Source organism: Heterocephalus glaber, unplaced genomic scaffold, assembly GCF_053883595.1.
Source record: "Heterocephalus glaber isolate CG9 unplaced genomic scaffold, H.glaber_assembly_v1.0 deba00001523, whole genome shotgun sequence".
Lineage (NCBI taxonomy): Eukaryota > Metazoa > Chordata > Mammalia > Rodentia > Bathyergidae > Heterocephalus > Heterocephalus glaber.
The window spans coordinates 7,838,347-7,854,935 of NW_028258327.1; the positions used below are offsets into that span (position 1 = coordinate 7,838,347).

The following is a 16,589-nucleotide window of genomic DNA, read 5'->3' on the forward strand; positions in this document are numbered from 1 at the left end:
CGGCAGAACCACCGAGCTAAATCCCCAGCCTACTATTTGGCTAATTTTATGTAGCAAAATTATTTTGAGATTCATTCATGTCATTGTATGAATAGTTCTTTCCTTCTTTGACTGAGTAGGATATGTTAGATTTGTTTATTCATTTATCTCCATTTATTTATTTATTTATTTGTAGTACTAGGCACTGAACCAGGGCTCATGCATGCTAGATAAGTGCTCTACCAAGTTACACTTCCACCCCTTTTCAAGTTTTATTTTTAGACAGGATCTCACTAAGTTGTCCAGGCTGGATTTGCTTAGCCTCTTGAGTAGCTTCAATTACAGGCATGTGCCACTGCGCTTGGCATTCACTTACTTCTTCAGGGTATTTATGTCTTTTCCTGTGTCTGATAACTGCTACTAAATCTTCTATGAACTTTTGCATATAAGTTTTTGTACAGACATATACTTTTTTTGTCTTGTGGATAAATGCTTAGGAGTAAAATGGTTTGATTATAAGACAAGTGTATATATAATTTTTTAAGCAGCTGTCACGGTTTCAAAGTGCCTATAACATTTAACATTTACACCTGCACTGTCCTAGGAGCCAGTATTTGTGATTATCCAACCATGTTTGGACTATTTGTATGAAGTACAAGGAAGAGTTTGTAAAAATCTGATAAATTTAGGTTATAGACTGCAGAAAATTTGATTTTAACAATCAGCTTTGAGGTCTACATGACCTAGATAATTGAGAAAACTGAAGACATGGATTATTACCACAGAGTACCCTCCATCAATGTGGTTTAGGATTTTGTTTGTAAAATTGGCAATGTATGTCACTTTGTAATTTTAGGTGTTTATAAAGTGTGTGACCCCAACTGCCTACCCTGTTTTGGGGTCAGAGTCCTATTAGACACTGCCCTTCTAGCATGCATACAAATCAAAGGGGAGATTGTCAAGAACACAGATTTGTGGGTGCCATCCCTCAGATTCTGAGCTAGAGGTCTGGGGTGGGGTGTGGTAATCTACATTTTAAGAGGCACTATAGCTGAGCCCATTTTGCACATTTGTGATATCTAAGGGTTGTGATTTGGGGACCACTTGTTTGCTGTGTAGTGACATTAAGCCTTACTCCAGTGTTAGATACTTTATTTTAAATGTGTTCTTTGGTTAGTAGCCTACTCAGACAAGCCTCCTCATTGTTCATTTTCACCTTTTGCATTTTTGATAGTTTATACATTATAACTAGCCTGAGCATTCCCAGGATCATTTCAACCATTTCAAACCCTCCTCTTCCTGCCCTCCATTTCCTGCCCCCTCCCGAAGGTCTTGTTTTTTTTTTTTCTTCAATAAACCAGAATCCAAAATCCATGATAGAGTTTATCAGAGTAAATTGGTATGTTGCTATGAGGTTAAAGCTAGAATGTTTGTTTCTGTTAAACATACAGTGGAATTTAAATAATGTTTTTCTCTTTTTAAAAATATACTCTGTTTAGAACTATTTTGGTGGAAAACTCTCTGCTCAAGGGAAAATGCCTTGGATTGAATATAATAATGAAAAAGTTTCTGGCACAGAATTCATAATTGACTTTCTGGAAGAGAAACTTGGAGTGAATTTAAACAAAAACCTTGGCCCACATGAAAGAGCTGTGTCGCGAGCGGTGACCAAGATGGTGGAGGAGCATTTCTACTGGTGAGTCCCCCGCGGCACCCCCAGCCTTGCGGAGCGAACCCAAGTTCTATTGCATCTTTCAGATATTCCTCTCACCTTTTCAAGAGTTCTCTGTTAACAGTTTGATGAGAAGTCTGACCAATTTCGGGTAAAAGTTATCGTGGTAACAATTCCAGGTATCTAGATGTCAACAGACATTTCATGTAGGGGACCAGCCAGTAAATATTTTTGGCTTTGTGGGCCATGTTTCCCTGATGCAACTACTCATCACTGCGGTTTTATTACAAAAGCAGCCATAGACAATATACCATTGAATATTGTTGATTGTGTTTGATAAAACTTTATTATGGACACTAAAACTTGAATTTTACTTAATAGAGCATACAATTCTTTTGATTTTTTTCTAACTGTGTAAATCTGCAAAAAATTCCTAGCCTGTGCACTGCAGTTTGCTGGCCCTAGATCTAGGCTGGAACTCACCCTAGAGGGGGATATTTCACTTTGTTGGGCTCAGGGCTCTTCACCACATAAAGCACTGAACTAAGGCGCTATCACATCAGATACCCAGAGCAAGGAATGAAAGACTAAGTCAAAGTGGAATTCCTAGGTGAAGCAAATTATACAACCTTTGTGAGATTACTGGCCATTTTCTTCAGTTAGTAAGAGTTTTTTGTGTTCTGGAAGTAAAGCATACAGTCTCTGTAGTTTCTTTGCTCTGATTGCTGGACTCCTAGTTTGTGTTCCCCAAGTTTGAAGCATCACAGGAGTTGTGCTAATGTGTTTGTTTCTCCTGTTCTGCTTGTTGCGGCCTTGAGTTGGCTGCTGCACCACATGATTCGTCTTACTTTGCAAGTGCATTTGTCATACGGGATTTTTGCTCATTTGCTCATCCATTTTCTGACATTTTTGCCCTTTCTCTGTAGAGAGAAAATAGATGAGAGAAAGTTTCTCCCTGATTTCTAGAAACCTTATCTTGTCCCAAAGGTTTAATGAAGAATTACTAACTCCACTTTCTTGGCTCTACTTCTCCTGGGCTAGGTGCTGGTCCAGTAGCTTTTGCTAACTCCTTCCTCCCATTGAGAAGTTCCCTCCCAGGAGGGTGATTGTAATAGATTCTTCTTCATTGGCTTCCTATCTCACCCATTCTGCTCTTTCTAAATGGAAAACTTGCTCTTCATGTCTCTGAGATTTTAAGTGACCCTCTATTTTCCTTTTCCTCTTTCTACTTTTGTTTCTTTTCCAGTTTGTTCTGGGCTGACTGAGCTCCATTTCCTCTTCCTCCTCACTATGGCAATGAGGAAGGGATGAGCAAAAGGGAACAGGGGAAAGGTTGGAGGCAAGGGTACAGGTCAGTATGGAAGAGATCGGACTTAGTGTCCTGGAAGGAACCTAAGTCTTTTTCTTAGAACTTCTGGGCTCTCAAAATTCAAGAGTTATAGCGGGGACCAAATGTCTGTCTTGCTTGGCTTCTGGGAGAAGGCTTGAAGGATATAACCCATTTCACTTGCCAGCTCCAGACTCGGCTCTGCAGTGATGCAGGCCAAGAGAGAACCACACAGGGATACCTTGGGCCTTGTGCTTTTTTGTTTGATAGGGCCATCCAAAGCAATACCTTATTTGGTAGGTGGGCTCCTTGATGTGGAGAGCTGAAAGGCTGAAGACCCTATGTTGGCTATAACTCTTAGATTTCTGGAGTGGCTTAGAAAATACATGTTCTGGTGAAAAAGCTTTTGATTCAGCAGAGTTCTACATGTCACACTGCCTTTGCTCTGATGTGTACATCATTTTATGTAACTTTAGTGTCTGGTAGAAGTTCATGACTGCCCTCTACTCCCCATCTTTTTCTTTGCTAGCCTCCAGCTAAAATGGGGCTGGGGAGGGGGCAGATTGCAAATGCGGGGGAGGGGAAGAAGAGAGCTGACAGGTTGTACCATGGAGGCAAGGGTCTTAATTTTATGGATCAAAAACTTTCAAGTGCTTGGAGATTTGCTTGGATATGTGTAGACTCTTCTGAGAATAATTTTATTTCTCTAACTCACTTTTAAATTAGAAAAATATTTTTTGGGTGATCTCTTCTTTCTTACTTGTTTATGCTCAGAAATTCAATATCTAGTAGAAGAAGACAAAACAAACTTGTCTCTTCAGGTTTCCAAGGCCTTAGCCAGTGCCATTTTTATCTTCATGCTTTCCTGAGAGAGCTCTAAATCCCAATGGAGGAAAGATCTCATACTCCCCAGGAAAATGTTTCAGGTAGAGAATCTTCCACACTGTTCCTTTGAGCTCCTGTCCTCCTTCCTGTCTTCTGGTCCCAGAGACCTCGCACAATGCCTGCACCTGTGGGAGTGTGGGCCTAGCATCAGTAACTGCCCTCAATATAGGGGAGAATATCAAAAGCTTGAGTTTTCCATGAGATCTTGTTAAATTCTGACAGTCGTTGTGCCCCTAGGTTATGCTGCTGCTCACAGATGTAGGAGAGGAAATTCAATAAACTCACAGTGTTTAATTCAATTACTTAATGATCTGAGGGTTTTAGATATGTTTTATTTTGGCCTGAAACCTTAGAAATATTCCACTTCAGGTATAATTTCCTGAAAAACCAAGGCTATAGAAAGCTGTCATTACTAAGTAATATCATGTAGTTCTGAAGTCCTGTTTTAGGACTGTTTAAACAAGTGCACTCAACTGTAAAATCAATGCTTTTTCTTGCATTTGAAATTTATGCAATTATGTCTCAGTTGCATTATAAAAGCTATTACTGAAGATGAAGTAGACATTTTTTTCCTATCCTTTTTATTTTACTCCTGCACTTGTGGAATGCGTAAGTTAGGTCTAAAGCAGGGGAGCTGGTATGAAGAAATGTCTGGGAGACCAGGGATCAAACTAATGGAAAGAAATTGAACTTTGGTAACATTCTGTACTTGTTATGTGACATAGTGCCCCCTTGAGGACATCAGTGAGTTCTTCAAGAGAGGTGTGCAGGACATCACCGTCAGATTACCTTAGTCATAACATTGTCACCAATAAAAATATAGGCAAATTTGCTTCTAGGTTAGCTATAATTTAAACATTTGAGCTTGGCTTTTTTTCTTCTGAGTGCTGGGAATCAAACTTAGTGGTCTACCAGAGATACATCCCCAGCCTGAGCTTGGCTTTTGATGTGGTTTCAGTGTCTTTGGGAGATGGGATGCTTTCATAAAATAACTTGCCCAAGAAGGTCCCTTCTGAAAGCCAAGACACAATCTCCAATTATAACTGGATCCATGTGTTCCCATTTCACCCCTTCCAGTTTTAGCTGTAGGAAGGGTTAATCTAATGCTTGTGAAACCTGGTGACATTACAGAAACATAGCATAAACTACTGTACCCTTAGCAAATGTTCAGAGTAGAAGCAAAAAACAGTGAGGATGTAGCCCCATTCCAAGAAAGGTATTCTCCTGACTTGGAAGGCCACATTCTGAGACTCAGAATGCCACACTTTGCAGTTTTCTGCATATTAATATTCACTTCTACTATGGACCTGACATTATGTTAGGTTATAATGAGATATATTTTCATTAAACATCAGGGTCAGCCTTTCTTTGTCTGTTTTCTTGCTCTCCTTTAAAAATATTTGAGCAGGTTTTATTCTTCTATTAGATAATGTCTAGAAACTCTTTGATCCCATTTTTGCAGGAGGGATTAGGTACATTAGTTATGATAAGGGAAATCAGACCTCAACTTCCTGAAACAGACTCACAAATGATAAATTAATTGCTTAGCCTAGTCTGATTTCCAAATCGGCACTCTCTGCTGTCTCTTGTTAATAAGTCACGATTTCCTGTGCAGTGGGCTTCCTTCCAGTGAAGAGGAAGGAGCCAGGGAGCTCAGAAGAGCAGCAACCCCTTTGTCCTCCATAGGCACTCCTCTCTTTTCACTTTTCTACTCAATTATGTGTCATCCCTTAGAAATACAGCTTAGCAGTAGTTGGCTCAGAGGGAAACTTTTCTTCATTCAATCAATACTTCAGTCTTCAGCAAACTAAATGACTGACTACCAGTGGCCAAGCACCATGTCCCTGTCCTCAAGTGGCTCAGAGGCTGGAGAGAGACAGCACCCCCTCTAAAGGGTCATTGTTTGGGAGAATTGAAGAGCTGAAGCAAGGCAGTGCGCACCTGCTGGAGATAGGAGGAGTTAATATCCTGCTGGAGTGTAGGGACAACTGGAGTGGCTGCTGGTAAGGGGAAGTTAAGATGTCCAGGCAGAGGGCAAGAAGGAAGTGGTTGGGGAGCATCTTAGTCCATTCAGGCTGCAGTAACAGAATGCCACTGACTGGGTGGTTTATGAAGAACAGAGTTCATTTCTCACAGGTGTGGAGGCTGAGAAGTCCAAGGTCAAGGTATTTGGTGTCTAGTGAGGCCCTGCTTCCTGGTTCACAGATAGCATCTTTTGCTGAAATCTCACATGGCAGAAGAGTTAAGGGAAGTCTCTGAGGTGTCTCCCCCCCCCCCCCCCCCACAAAGTGGTACTAGGGATTGAATCCAGGGTCTGGGGCATGCTAGGCAAGCTTTCTCCTACTGAACTACACCCCACACTCTTTTATTTTTAATTTTTAAAATTTTGAGACAGGGTCTTGCTAAGTTGCTCAGGCTGTCTTTTAACTTGTGATCCAGTGAAGCTGGGATATAGACATGTGCCAGCACACCTCGCTTAATGTCTCTTTCATGAGACTATTTATCCCATTCATGAGAACTCTGCTCCTATGATCCAATCACCTTCCAAAGGCCCCACTTCCTAACACTATCATGTTGGAGATTAGGTTTCAATAGAATTTTAAGAGGGCATAATATTCAGTCTCCAGCAGGGAGGTGCATGTAAATTCTGTATGGCTGGTGCTTAAGGTGCATGGGAGGAAGTGCAGAGCAATGGGATCAGAGAAGGGTAGACCGCAGAGGGGTTAGGCCATGGGAGCAGTGAAGAATATTTCCTGGGATCTGTGCAAGATAACTTTGGAATTCTGGCTTGGTTGCCAGAGAAGCTGGTTTGAAAGGAGCAAAGATGAGTCCAATTTTCAAAATGTTGGTTTGCATTTCCTGAGGCTGATCCACATGGAATCCATGGATTCCAGGACAGCGGTCTGGGCTGAATGAGGATTTGGAGTAAGTTTGAAATCTTAGATGGAAATCAGATTACCTCTTGAGTGTGGAATAAATAGGTAGAAAGCTAGAAGAAAAAAAGAAATAGTTAAAACCTTGGGAACACACAAGAGGTGGGAGGAAAAAGAGTAGCGATGTCAGCTAAGAGAAGTTCCAAGAAAGAGGCCAACAGTGTCAGATGATGTAGAAAGTTCTTGAAAGCTAGATATAGAAAGAAGGCTTATTTGGATATTGCATCGAGGAGATGATTGTTGGCTTGCACAGGAGTGATTTTGGTGGAATGATGGGGTGGAAGTTCATATGGATGGAGTTTTCAGAAATTTTGGTTGTGAGAGGAGATGCATATTTGGTTTTAATGACACAGAAACAAGTGCAATGGATGTTTCCTACCTGTAGTAGTTGCTTTAGGAAGCTATGATACACTCCTTTTCTTTGGTATTTGAAGTTGATACATACTTCACAAGGCTTGATCCTTGAAGAGTTGGCCTGGCCCTGATTTGCCTTGATACTGGTCTATAATATTGGGCGCAGTAAAGGAAAGAGAGGAAAGTAATCAAGAGCAGGGAAGGAAAGAGGAGAGAGGAAGGCAAGACAGTTTCTAAAGTTACTTCTACCTGCAAAATTCTGAATGAACCCTGTGTTCCTTCTTCTGTGCCCTACATGCAAGCTGATACTGCACCTAGAGAATTGATAGAGTCTCGTCCCTGGTGAGCCTTGTGACCCAGAAAAGCTGACTCTCCCATCCCTACCTGCTACTCTCTGTTAGGTCCTCATCTTCTGCACATGCCTGCACGCACATTTCCTGCTCTGAAGAGGAAACTGAACTTGGAACCTCTGTGTAGCCCCTCCCACCTTGCAACCCTTCTTCCTATATCTCGCCAAGCTGTCCCTTTCAGCTTGGCCTCATTTTCTATCTTGATCTTAACTGTGGTTTTCTGAACACTGCTCCTCACTCCAGAAGCTTCCTTAAGTGTCCTTTTTTCCTCTTACAACTTAAAAATTACCACCAATTCTCCATCTACAGTCTAAACCTGCCTCCTGAGTTCTCAGCCTTATACTGAAAACATCTCCACTTGGGTTGGGGGAGTTCCATGAGACCTTCAAATGCAACTGGTTAACTCATCTTTCAATGCCTGAATTTGTCCCACCTAGTGAGATACAGCATCAATTAAGTGACATTGTTCCTTTGAACCATCATCAGCCTAGGGGAAAATACCTGCTTTCTTCTTCCATACAATTCTTATACCCATTGGTGTGTTTCTTCTGTCTCAGTGTTTCTCCCATGTCTTCCCCATTCATTCTCGCTGTTGCATTGGTCAGTGGATTGTTATTTTTTTGGCCTGGTCTTGCTGTGGTCTTCTAATCAGCCTTCTTATCAGCACTGCCACAAATATGATTATGTGTCTAGTCTGTTTAAAGCCTGTTGTGGTTAACCTTGGCTTTTGGATAAAGTTCAGCTTCCTTTTCCTGACACAGTCCTGATCTGGTCGCTACCTCCCTTCCAGCCTCATCTCTGCCAAGCTTCCTCCTGTGCCTCCTGTACCCCACCCACATTTCCTGGGGTTCTTGCAGGTCAGCAAGGAGCCACTGTTCTTCACACACCTACTTTTGTCTTTTGCTCATCCTTCAGCCTTGGTGATGATAAAACCTATGCCATTGGCCTACAGAGAATGTAGTTTTTCTCCATTTCAACTTGTCAGCTTTCAACTATGTTCTTCATTTTTACACTTTAGATCCCTCCTAGATGCTATTATTTGTTGGTTGTGCGCAGCATTGAATAATTTAGTTTTATTCTCGGACCATCAACTTCCAAAATTATCAAAATTATCCAAAGATTAAATAATCTTTTAAGTGTGAATTTAGATCTAGTGCAATTAAAATCTGAGTGCTCAATTATTTTAATGCCATGTGAAAACACAATTAGAATTAAAGTGCTCAATTATTTTAATGCAATGTAAAATTTGCCACCTTAATAACAGCAGGTGTAAAAAGAAAAGCAAGTAGAAAAGCATTTAGTTTTCATGTTTATATAGAATTTATCAGAATAATGTGGGATAATTTATATCAAAAAATCCACTGAATGCTTTTAACTATACACACTAATTATTCACCTTTGTGACGTGCTTTTTCCTATTTTCAGCAAAATCCATTTCTTGACTCTGCAATATTTCATTTTAAGAAACTTACTAAAAATAGTTACATAAATTTTTCTAACAATATTTGTGGGCATTTAAAAAAAGTAATAAAGAGCAATTATGGTTGTAGTACATAGTGTATGTTAAATTGGTTATAGAATTTTGCAGTAAAAGGAATGTTTCAAAAAAAAGTAGAGATACCCATTTCTTTCTTATTTTCATTAATTAGAGATCAGAATTGTGTAAAATGGTCAAAGTTTCAGAGTCTTTTTGTTGTTTTGTTTTGAGACCGAGTCTCACCATGTAGTTCAGGCTGGGCTTGTGCTTACTATGTAGCCCAGACTGGCCTCAAACTCAGTGATCCTCCTTCCTCAGCCTACCGAGTGGTGCCACCCTGGCTTTTTTTTTTTTTTTTTTTTTGGTCTCTTTTTTCCCTGGAAGGTAGAAAATACCATTTCATTGTAGCTACAGTTTACCATTATCCCCATGTTCTCTCTAAAAATATTTTTCACATTTCTGATTTTTTTGAAGTGGCCATTACTGCTGTATAAAAATATACTAGGAGTAAGGATATAGTCACTACATTTCTTTTTTTTAATCATTATGAGGCAAAACACTAGTATGTCCTATGCCTGTACTCCAATAGCTACTTCTTTTTAGCCTTTAATAGGAAACATTTAAAACTTGTATTAGCCTTAAAAACATTCTTGCAATTGTAGGGGTTTGGAGAACAAAATCAGCAAAGGTCTGAGTTATGCAGTCAAGAGGATGCTTAGACAGAGAGTAGCTCTTCACACTTCTTATGCAGGAACACTTTGCTGGTTGCATTCACTGTAAGCTTCATCCAGATGGGAAAAGTGATTCATCCAAGTCCCTGGGTATTTGTGTTCACTTTAGAGCCCTTGAGAAGACACTGAGGTAGAGCTGATTTTCAGGACAGCGAATCATTTACATAATATTTATGATTTATATAATGTGTCATATACATGGAGAGGTATACCTTTTCCCTATCCCTCTGTCACAAAGGCAAATGTTTTAAAGAAAATTCTTTTATATTGTGAAATATAAGATTCATAAACAGAATGCACAAAACAGATGTGTGCAGCTTAATTAGTATGAACCACATACCTGTGGAACCGTGCCTGGGAAAGGGAACGATTTCACCCCAGTCACTACTGCCTGCTGCCACGTGTCCCGCAGGGACTCACATCCTGAACAAAAGACTTTAAAGTAGGTTTCTTCCTGTTTTCTGTGGGGTTGCATGGAGGGAGTTCCGGAGGTTTTGTGGAACTGGAACATATGGTATTGTTACCTGGATTTTTTACCATTTTTCTCATAGGCGCATAAGTCTAGGCATCAACTACCACCTGCTGTGATATCTGCCATGCAGATTGCTCTTTGTTATTCTGTTCCTTCAGAGTGTGTAAATTGTGAATGATTCTTTCAAAAGTGACTCTGTGGAGCTGATACATACCTGATGCACAGTAGTAACTTGTTTCCACACAATTCCAGGACGTTAGCTTATTGCCAGTGGGTGGACAATCTCAATGAGACCCGGAAGATGCTCTCTCTTAGTGGTGGCGGTCCCTTCAGTAACCTGCTGAGGTGGGTCGTGTGCCACATAACGAAAGGAATTGTGAAGCGCGAGATGCATGGCCACGGCATTGGCCGCTTCTCAGAGGAAGAGATTTACATGCTGATGGAGAAGGACATGCGGTCCTTAGCAGGGCTTTTGGGTAAGGTGCCATGCCTTCTATTCTGTATTTCCTTATTTTTGCATGATTAGTAAAGCATTGCTGATTTACTAATGTAAAGTTTATTTTGGTCGGTTTGTTCACTTCCACATGTAGCTGCAGTCCCCCCATTTATCCAAGCCCCCTAATTTTCAGGAGCATGCGTCTTTCTACTTAGTCACTGGCATTTGACTGTTTTTAATGTAGAATGTGGAATGTGCTTTAGCATCAATATTTGACTGTAATGATGCTGGCATTTCTGGACGTTCTGTGAGAAAGGGTGATTTTGAGCAAGGAAGCTCTTCTATTTATACACATGTCAGGGTTGACCTTGTGAACCCATCTACTCAGATTAGACTGTGTACCAGTCGACACTGAGGAAAGTTTGAGAGACTTGCTGACAGTGTTGGTTCTGATCTATTTGTATGTGTGTAACATTTGTTGTTTCTTATTCCTTCCATTTCTCTTTGTATCCTTGGTCCTCTTCTTACTAGCATGTTTTAGCTCTGATTTTGTATTTATTGCACACAAAGAGCTTACTTGTGTTTGAGAAGCCCCCCAAAGAGAGCCATGTATGTACGCACCCTTGGATGGACAGGTTCCAGGTGGCTGCAGTTCTGCACTGGGCAGAGCTTGATTCTAAGCTATGACAATTAATAAGGAGATCATTTGAATTCAGGACCTTCTGGATATGAAGTCTTTGAAGGGGGGCAACTAATGTACAGAGAGCCAAGCCTGCTATGTGACTTGTCCTTTGGGGGCTGTTGATTTTGACTGCAGGTGAGTTTTTTTTCCCTCTACCTGCCCTCCATTAGTGGCAGTCATTTCGAGAATCATCCTCATCCCCATTCGGACCCACATTAGGTACCTCACCTCCTTTAGAAAGCGGGGTTTGGAATTTATTCTGTTGAAGCCCATCTGGGTCCTAGGAACTGGAGGCTGTGCTGGTTACAGCCTGTGTCTTGCAGAGTGACCTTCTCTGACTGGCTCTTTAGTGTCCCACACTGCAGACCCTTGGTAGACCTGCAGTTGTCCCTTGAACCTCAGCCTGCAAGTGGCAAATCTGGCAGCACATCCATCTGTTGGCTAGCTTTGCTATTCTGCTTGTGGTCTGTAGGGGGTTTGATAGCGGCTGGATTCCTTCAAGCTCTGTCTTGATTGAAAAGTTGACACCGTCTAGACCTCCTGTCATTTTGCTCTGCTGAGACCAGGTGAGCCTGCTTGATTTAGAGATGAGTGGAGTTAGCCTCCTCCAGCTTGCTCATTCCTTTGGAAACTTCACACTGGATTCTTGGCCTCAGATACCTGACCCACAGCCTAGATCATCTCCTCTTAATAATGAATATGTCTGTTCCTGGCTCCTCCCTTCCTTGTCAGCTCGTGATGTTGGGAATCTCCAAAAGCAAGGAGTTGAGTTTCCAGACTTATGGCACAGATTATGCCAATGAAGTGCTGCTCATCTTTAACAATTTAGCAGTGTTGGTTTCTTAGCCAGAGGGCAGTGATCATCACCTTCTGGTATGTTTCTGGATGAGAGAACCAGGGAAATAGCAGTAATGATAAATGACAGTGTTTTCTCCAGCATTTAATGACATAATGCTTTCTCCTCAATTTTGGGAGATTGGAGGGAAATGAATCACTGACAGCTGGGCTGGATACATTGCAAGTACAGGAGTCTCTTTATCCATGGTTTCATTTGCTGCAGGTTCAGATAGCTGTGGTTAAGTGAAGTCTGAAAATATTGATGGGAAATACAAGAAATAAACACATAAGCTTTAAATTGCACACTGTTCTGAGTGACATGAAACCTCTCACCTTCCTGCTCCATCCAGCCCAGGACATGAATCATCTCTTTGCTCAGCGCATCCCTGCTGTATACAGTACTGCCCATTAGTCCCTCAGCTATCAGATTGACTGTTAGAGGAGGTGTCACAGTGCTTGCATTCAGTTAGTCCTCATTTTACTGAATTAGGCCCCAAAAGTGCAAGAGTAATGATGCTGGCATTTTGGATATGCCAACAAGAAGCTATAATGTGTTTCCTTTAAGTGGAAGGGTGGAAGTTCTCAGCTTAATGTGGAAAGAAAAATTCCTATGCTGAAGTTGTTAAGATCACAGTTAAATTACTGTTGTTAATGTCTGACTCTATCTAGTTTACAATTTAAACAGCTGTGTCTGATGTTGTGGGGGGAAGGCCAGATGTGACCGTTCACTATGAGATTAAAGTATAACTAGAATGTGGAATTCAGGACAAAGTCAAATAACACCACTTATGTTTGACACATAATGAATGGAGGGTCAAATGGTAGGATGATTTGCCAGTGGTCGTGCAACCAGTAAGAAGGAACCAGGAATAAAATCCAGGTTGTTAAACTCAAGACCCCTAGTATTTTTCTGACCCAGCTATTCCCCTGAAGTTCCTTATAAATTGTACTTGAAAGTGAAATAATCGTATTATGTTAGGATAACTTCTTTAGAACATTTCTTGAAGTTACCAGCGCTTTAACTGGCAAGTTAAAATGTGATCTCCAAAGTAACTTTTATATGTATTGCATTAGCTGGCCTCCAGAAGCCGAATGCAGAATTAAATATGGAGTGTTACCATCGATTTAGATTTCTTGAGCTGTGTGAGTTGAAATGGTGCCCTTTCTTAGGACATTTGCTCCCTAGCCTTCAGCTGAAGTGCACAAATACTTAAAAGAAAGAATCTCTTTGAAGGGGCTGCTCCTGAAAGAGCCAAGTGATACATTGCATTTATAAGTGAAAGCAAGAGAATTTGATTTCCAACAGGCTTCTCTTGACTAATAAAAAATTTAATGTGTTTTTTCTTTTGGCTGATCTGAAGTGTCATATTGAGTCAGAAAATAGCTCAGGCATCTTTGTTTTTCAGAGTCCTTGTTGACATGGTGTCAGCATATTTTAAAGATACAAATCTGTTGGCTATTTAAAAAATATCAGTGTAATCTTGACTATTTAATAGAGTAAGGGGATGCAAGGTAATATTTTTTTTTGGAGGCAGTAAAATGAATCATTTACCTGCTATATGTCACCTTCCTAAGCATGTATAATTACAGAGTGGTATGATTTTTCAAAATGATTGTATTTTGCACTTAGATTTCAAAAATGACTAATTTTGTTTTTCAGTTACATAGATATTTAGCTGATCACAGTCAGAGTTAAATCATATAGAGATTAAAATATCCTCAAAGAACAATATGGTCAAGCTTCTGTGATTAGTAGTAGAAAATCTCTAGCCCACTTTTCACCGGAAATGTCTTGGGGTTCTGTACCTTCAGACTGAGAAGCCTTGCTGTGAAGCAGAGTACTGTTGCCATTCAGGAAGCATCAGGGACACTCACAGAAGGGTGTGTGTTGGGGAAGAGGTAACAAGAATAAGGGTACAAATATGCCTTGAAACCTAGGCTGAAATCTCAGAAAAGCGCTATGCTGGTTGCACACCCCTTTGTTTCTCTTGCGTGCCAAGAGAGGAGAGTGCTGCACTCCATGAGCTCAGAATCCAAAAGAGGAAGTGAGGTTCTTGTAGGGCATGGACTGAGGGATGGGAGGGGTTGTGTGGTAGCAACAGCAGGAGAGTTGCTCTCTTTGGTGAATGTGTCAACACCCTTTTATGGTTTTATACACCTTGTATTATGAGGCTCAGATTTCTCCAGGTGACAACACAAGATTGCATTTTGGTGCTTTTGGAAAGCAGCTTTCATAAAGTTGACCAGAGGCAAGAGTTACTAAAAAGCTGTTGAGGTGGCCACCTCTGTGTGTGGAAGATGAAGGGATGAGTTGAAGCTAGGCCTGAATTCCTCTTTTTGGTCTCTGCTGACCCCTCAGGCTCAGGGTAGGGTAACAGGTGCCCAGATGGGAGGGGATTTTGATTATTTTAAAGAATCTGTGCATTTATTTGATCATGATAAAGCAGCACAGCCTACTAAGACCTAATGTTTCTTTGGGGTCTTTTGAACTTTTATAGATACTGGGTGCTGATACAGCAGTTATCTTATGGGAAAAGCAGGTGAATAATTGGCAAATGTAGTTGGTTTGGGTGATATAATCATTTGGGAATAGAGAAGTAACATATGTAAAGCCCCAGAGAGGAAATACAGCTGTGCACTTTCATGAAGTGGAAAAGTTACACTGTGTCTGGAAGTTGTGTGAGAGCAGAAGGTGGTATGAAGCAGAGGTAACCAGGGGCAAAGATCATACAGGTTTAATTATCACATAAATAATTTTGGGCTTTTTTCCCCTAAAGGCAAAAGAGACCACCAGGGGTTTAAAGTAGGGAGATTGCATGATCTTATACATTTAATGTGCTAGAGCAGTGACGGCAAGCCTTTTAGAGCTCTCAATGATACAAATAGTTTGCGTGCCATAGGTTTGCCACCACTGTGCTAGAGTGACCAAGAAAGGACTATTGGGCTCAAGGAGGAGGTTATTGCTGTCCAGGGAAGATAAGAAGGGATTGAACTACAGTCTTGGTGTTAGAGTTGGGTAGAATGTCATGGATTAGAGCTGTATTTTAGAGACAGAATTGACAAAATTAGTATGTGTGTGGAGGGAGGGATTGATGATGAAGAGAGATGCTGTAACCAAGTTTTGGACATGAAAATTTAGAAGTGGCCATTCACAGAGTTGGGGAACATGAGAGAAGAGAGGAGACCATGAGTTTTGGTTATGGATACACTGAGTTTGAGATCCCTATGAGACAGACACTTGAGAGGAGATGCACTATTATGATAAAGGCAGCCTTGGTAAGTTGAGGAAAGACAAATTAATTCATAAATTGTGTTGAGATAGCTGGCTATTTTGAGCTAAATTCCATTAGTCATTGATATACCTAAAGAAATGACCTCTGGGCCAGGGATTTAGCTCAGTGGTTTCGCCTCCTGCTGCGCAAGCATGAGGACCTGAATTCGATCCCTGGTACCAAAAAAAAAAAAAAAACCCAAAAAAACAACAAAAAAAAGAAATGATCTCTACATCACTACTTCAGAGGATGCTCTGAAGAGCTGAACTGTGTGCAGTGGCGTCAAAAGGCTGGAATCCAGTGCACTTACATGTGGAAGACAGCCTGAGACAGGTTAATGTGTTTTTTCTGTTGTTTTGTGTTTTAAGGGTATAAAGCTAAGGGACAAAATCTAAACTCTGAACTTCTAATTTTCTTCCATATAGGTAAATTGAATTGAATTCCAAACTACCTGGGAAGGTTGTAAGAGGACACTTTTATATTTTTAAATAACCACCAGTTCAACAAGAAAGTTAGTTATTTGAACATTAATTTTTTTATTTGTTATGCAAAATTAATTAACTAGATGCTAGTTTTTTAGGAAAGAAAGAGAAATAGAATGGTCTACTCTCAAGAAGCTTATAATATACTAGCACACAGATTTTTAAGCCCAAACAAACAATGTCACAGGACATGAAAAATTTTCTATGTGATCTTGGAACTCCTATTGACATCTTTTAGAAATGAGGAGAATAGAAAAAATATCAGGAGATGGAGATAGGAAATTGTTCTTATTTCCAAAAGGGGAGGGAGAAGTAGTTTCTGATAGAGAAAATAAAATATCAAATGAGCTATTAAATAGATTTTAAAATGAAGAGCTGTCAGTGGATTACCATGGGTGAATCATACCAAGAAGTTACTGTTATGTCTGCTTAACTTGTGTATTGGGTGGATCATCTCTTGAATTCTTCAAACTATTAGATATCATCTCTTCTGACATTCTGATGAGCAAGATGGCTGGTTTTCACAGGGGACATCATGGTTGCATATGCATCCCTGAGTTTCCCTGCATGTGCTACGAGGAGGAGAGGGAACCTGGCAGGTTGGACTCTCCCCACCTGCTTCACTAGAGCAGCTCCTCTAGTATTTATTTACTTATTGGAATTCTTTTGCATTTTGTTTGACAGAGTGCTTCTTCTACCA

The 16,589-nt window shown here is 40.6% G+C and overlaps 1 protein-coding gene across 6 annotated transcripts in view; it reads left to right on the forward strand.

Annotated features, from left to right (window-relative positions):
- Faxc (failed axon connections homolog, metaxin like GST domain containing) overlaps positions 1–16,589 on the forward strand; it is an 81,711-nt gene that overhangs the window by 16,656 nt on the left and 48,466 nt on the right. For all 6 annotated transcript variants that reach the window (XR_015441533.1, XM_004862493.4, XM_021242677.2 and 3 more), the window contains 2 exons: positions 1,479–1,675; positions 10,433–10,656. Coding sequence is in view for 5 of the 6 variants with exons in the window: in XM_004862493.4 (XP_004862550.1) it covers positions 1,479–1,675; positions 10,433–10,656 (421 nt within the window). In the remaining variant the exon portion in view is untranslated. The remainder of the gene's footprint in view (positions 1–1,478; positions 1,676–10,432; positions 10,657–16,589) is intronic.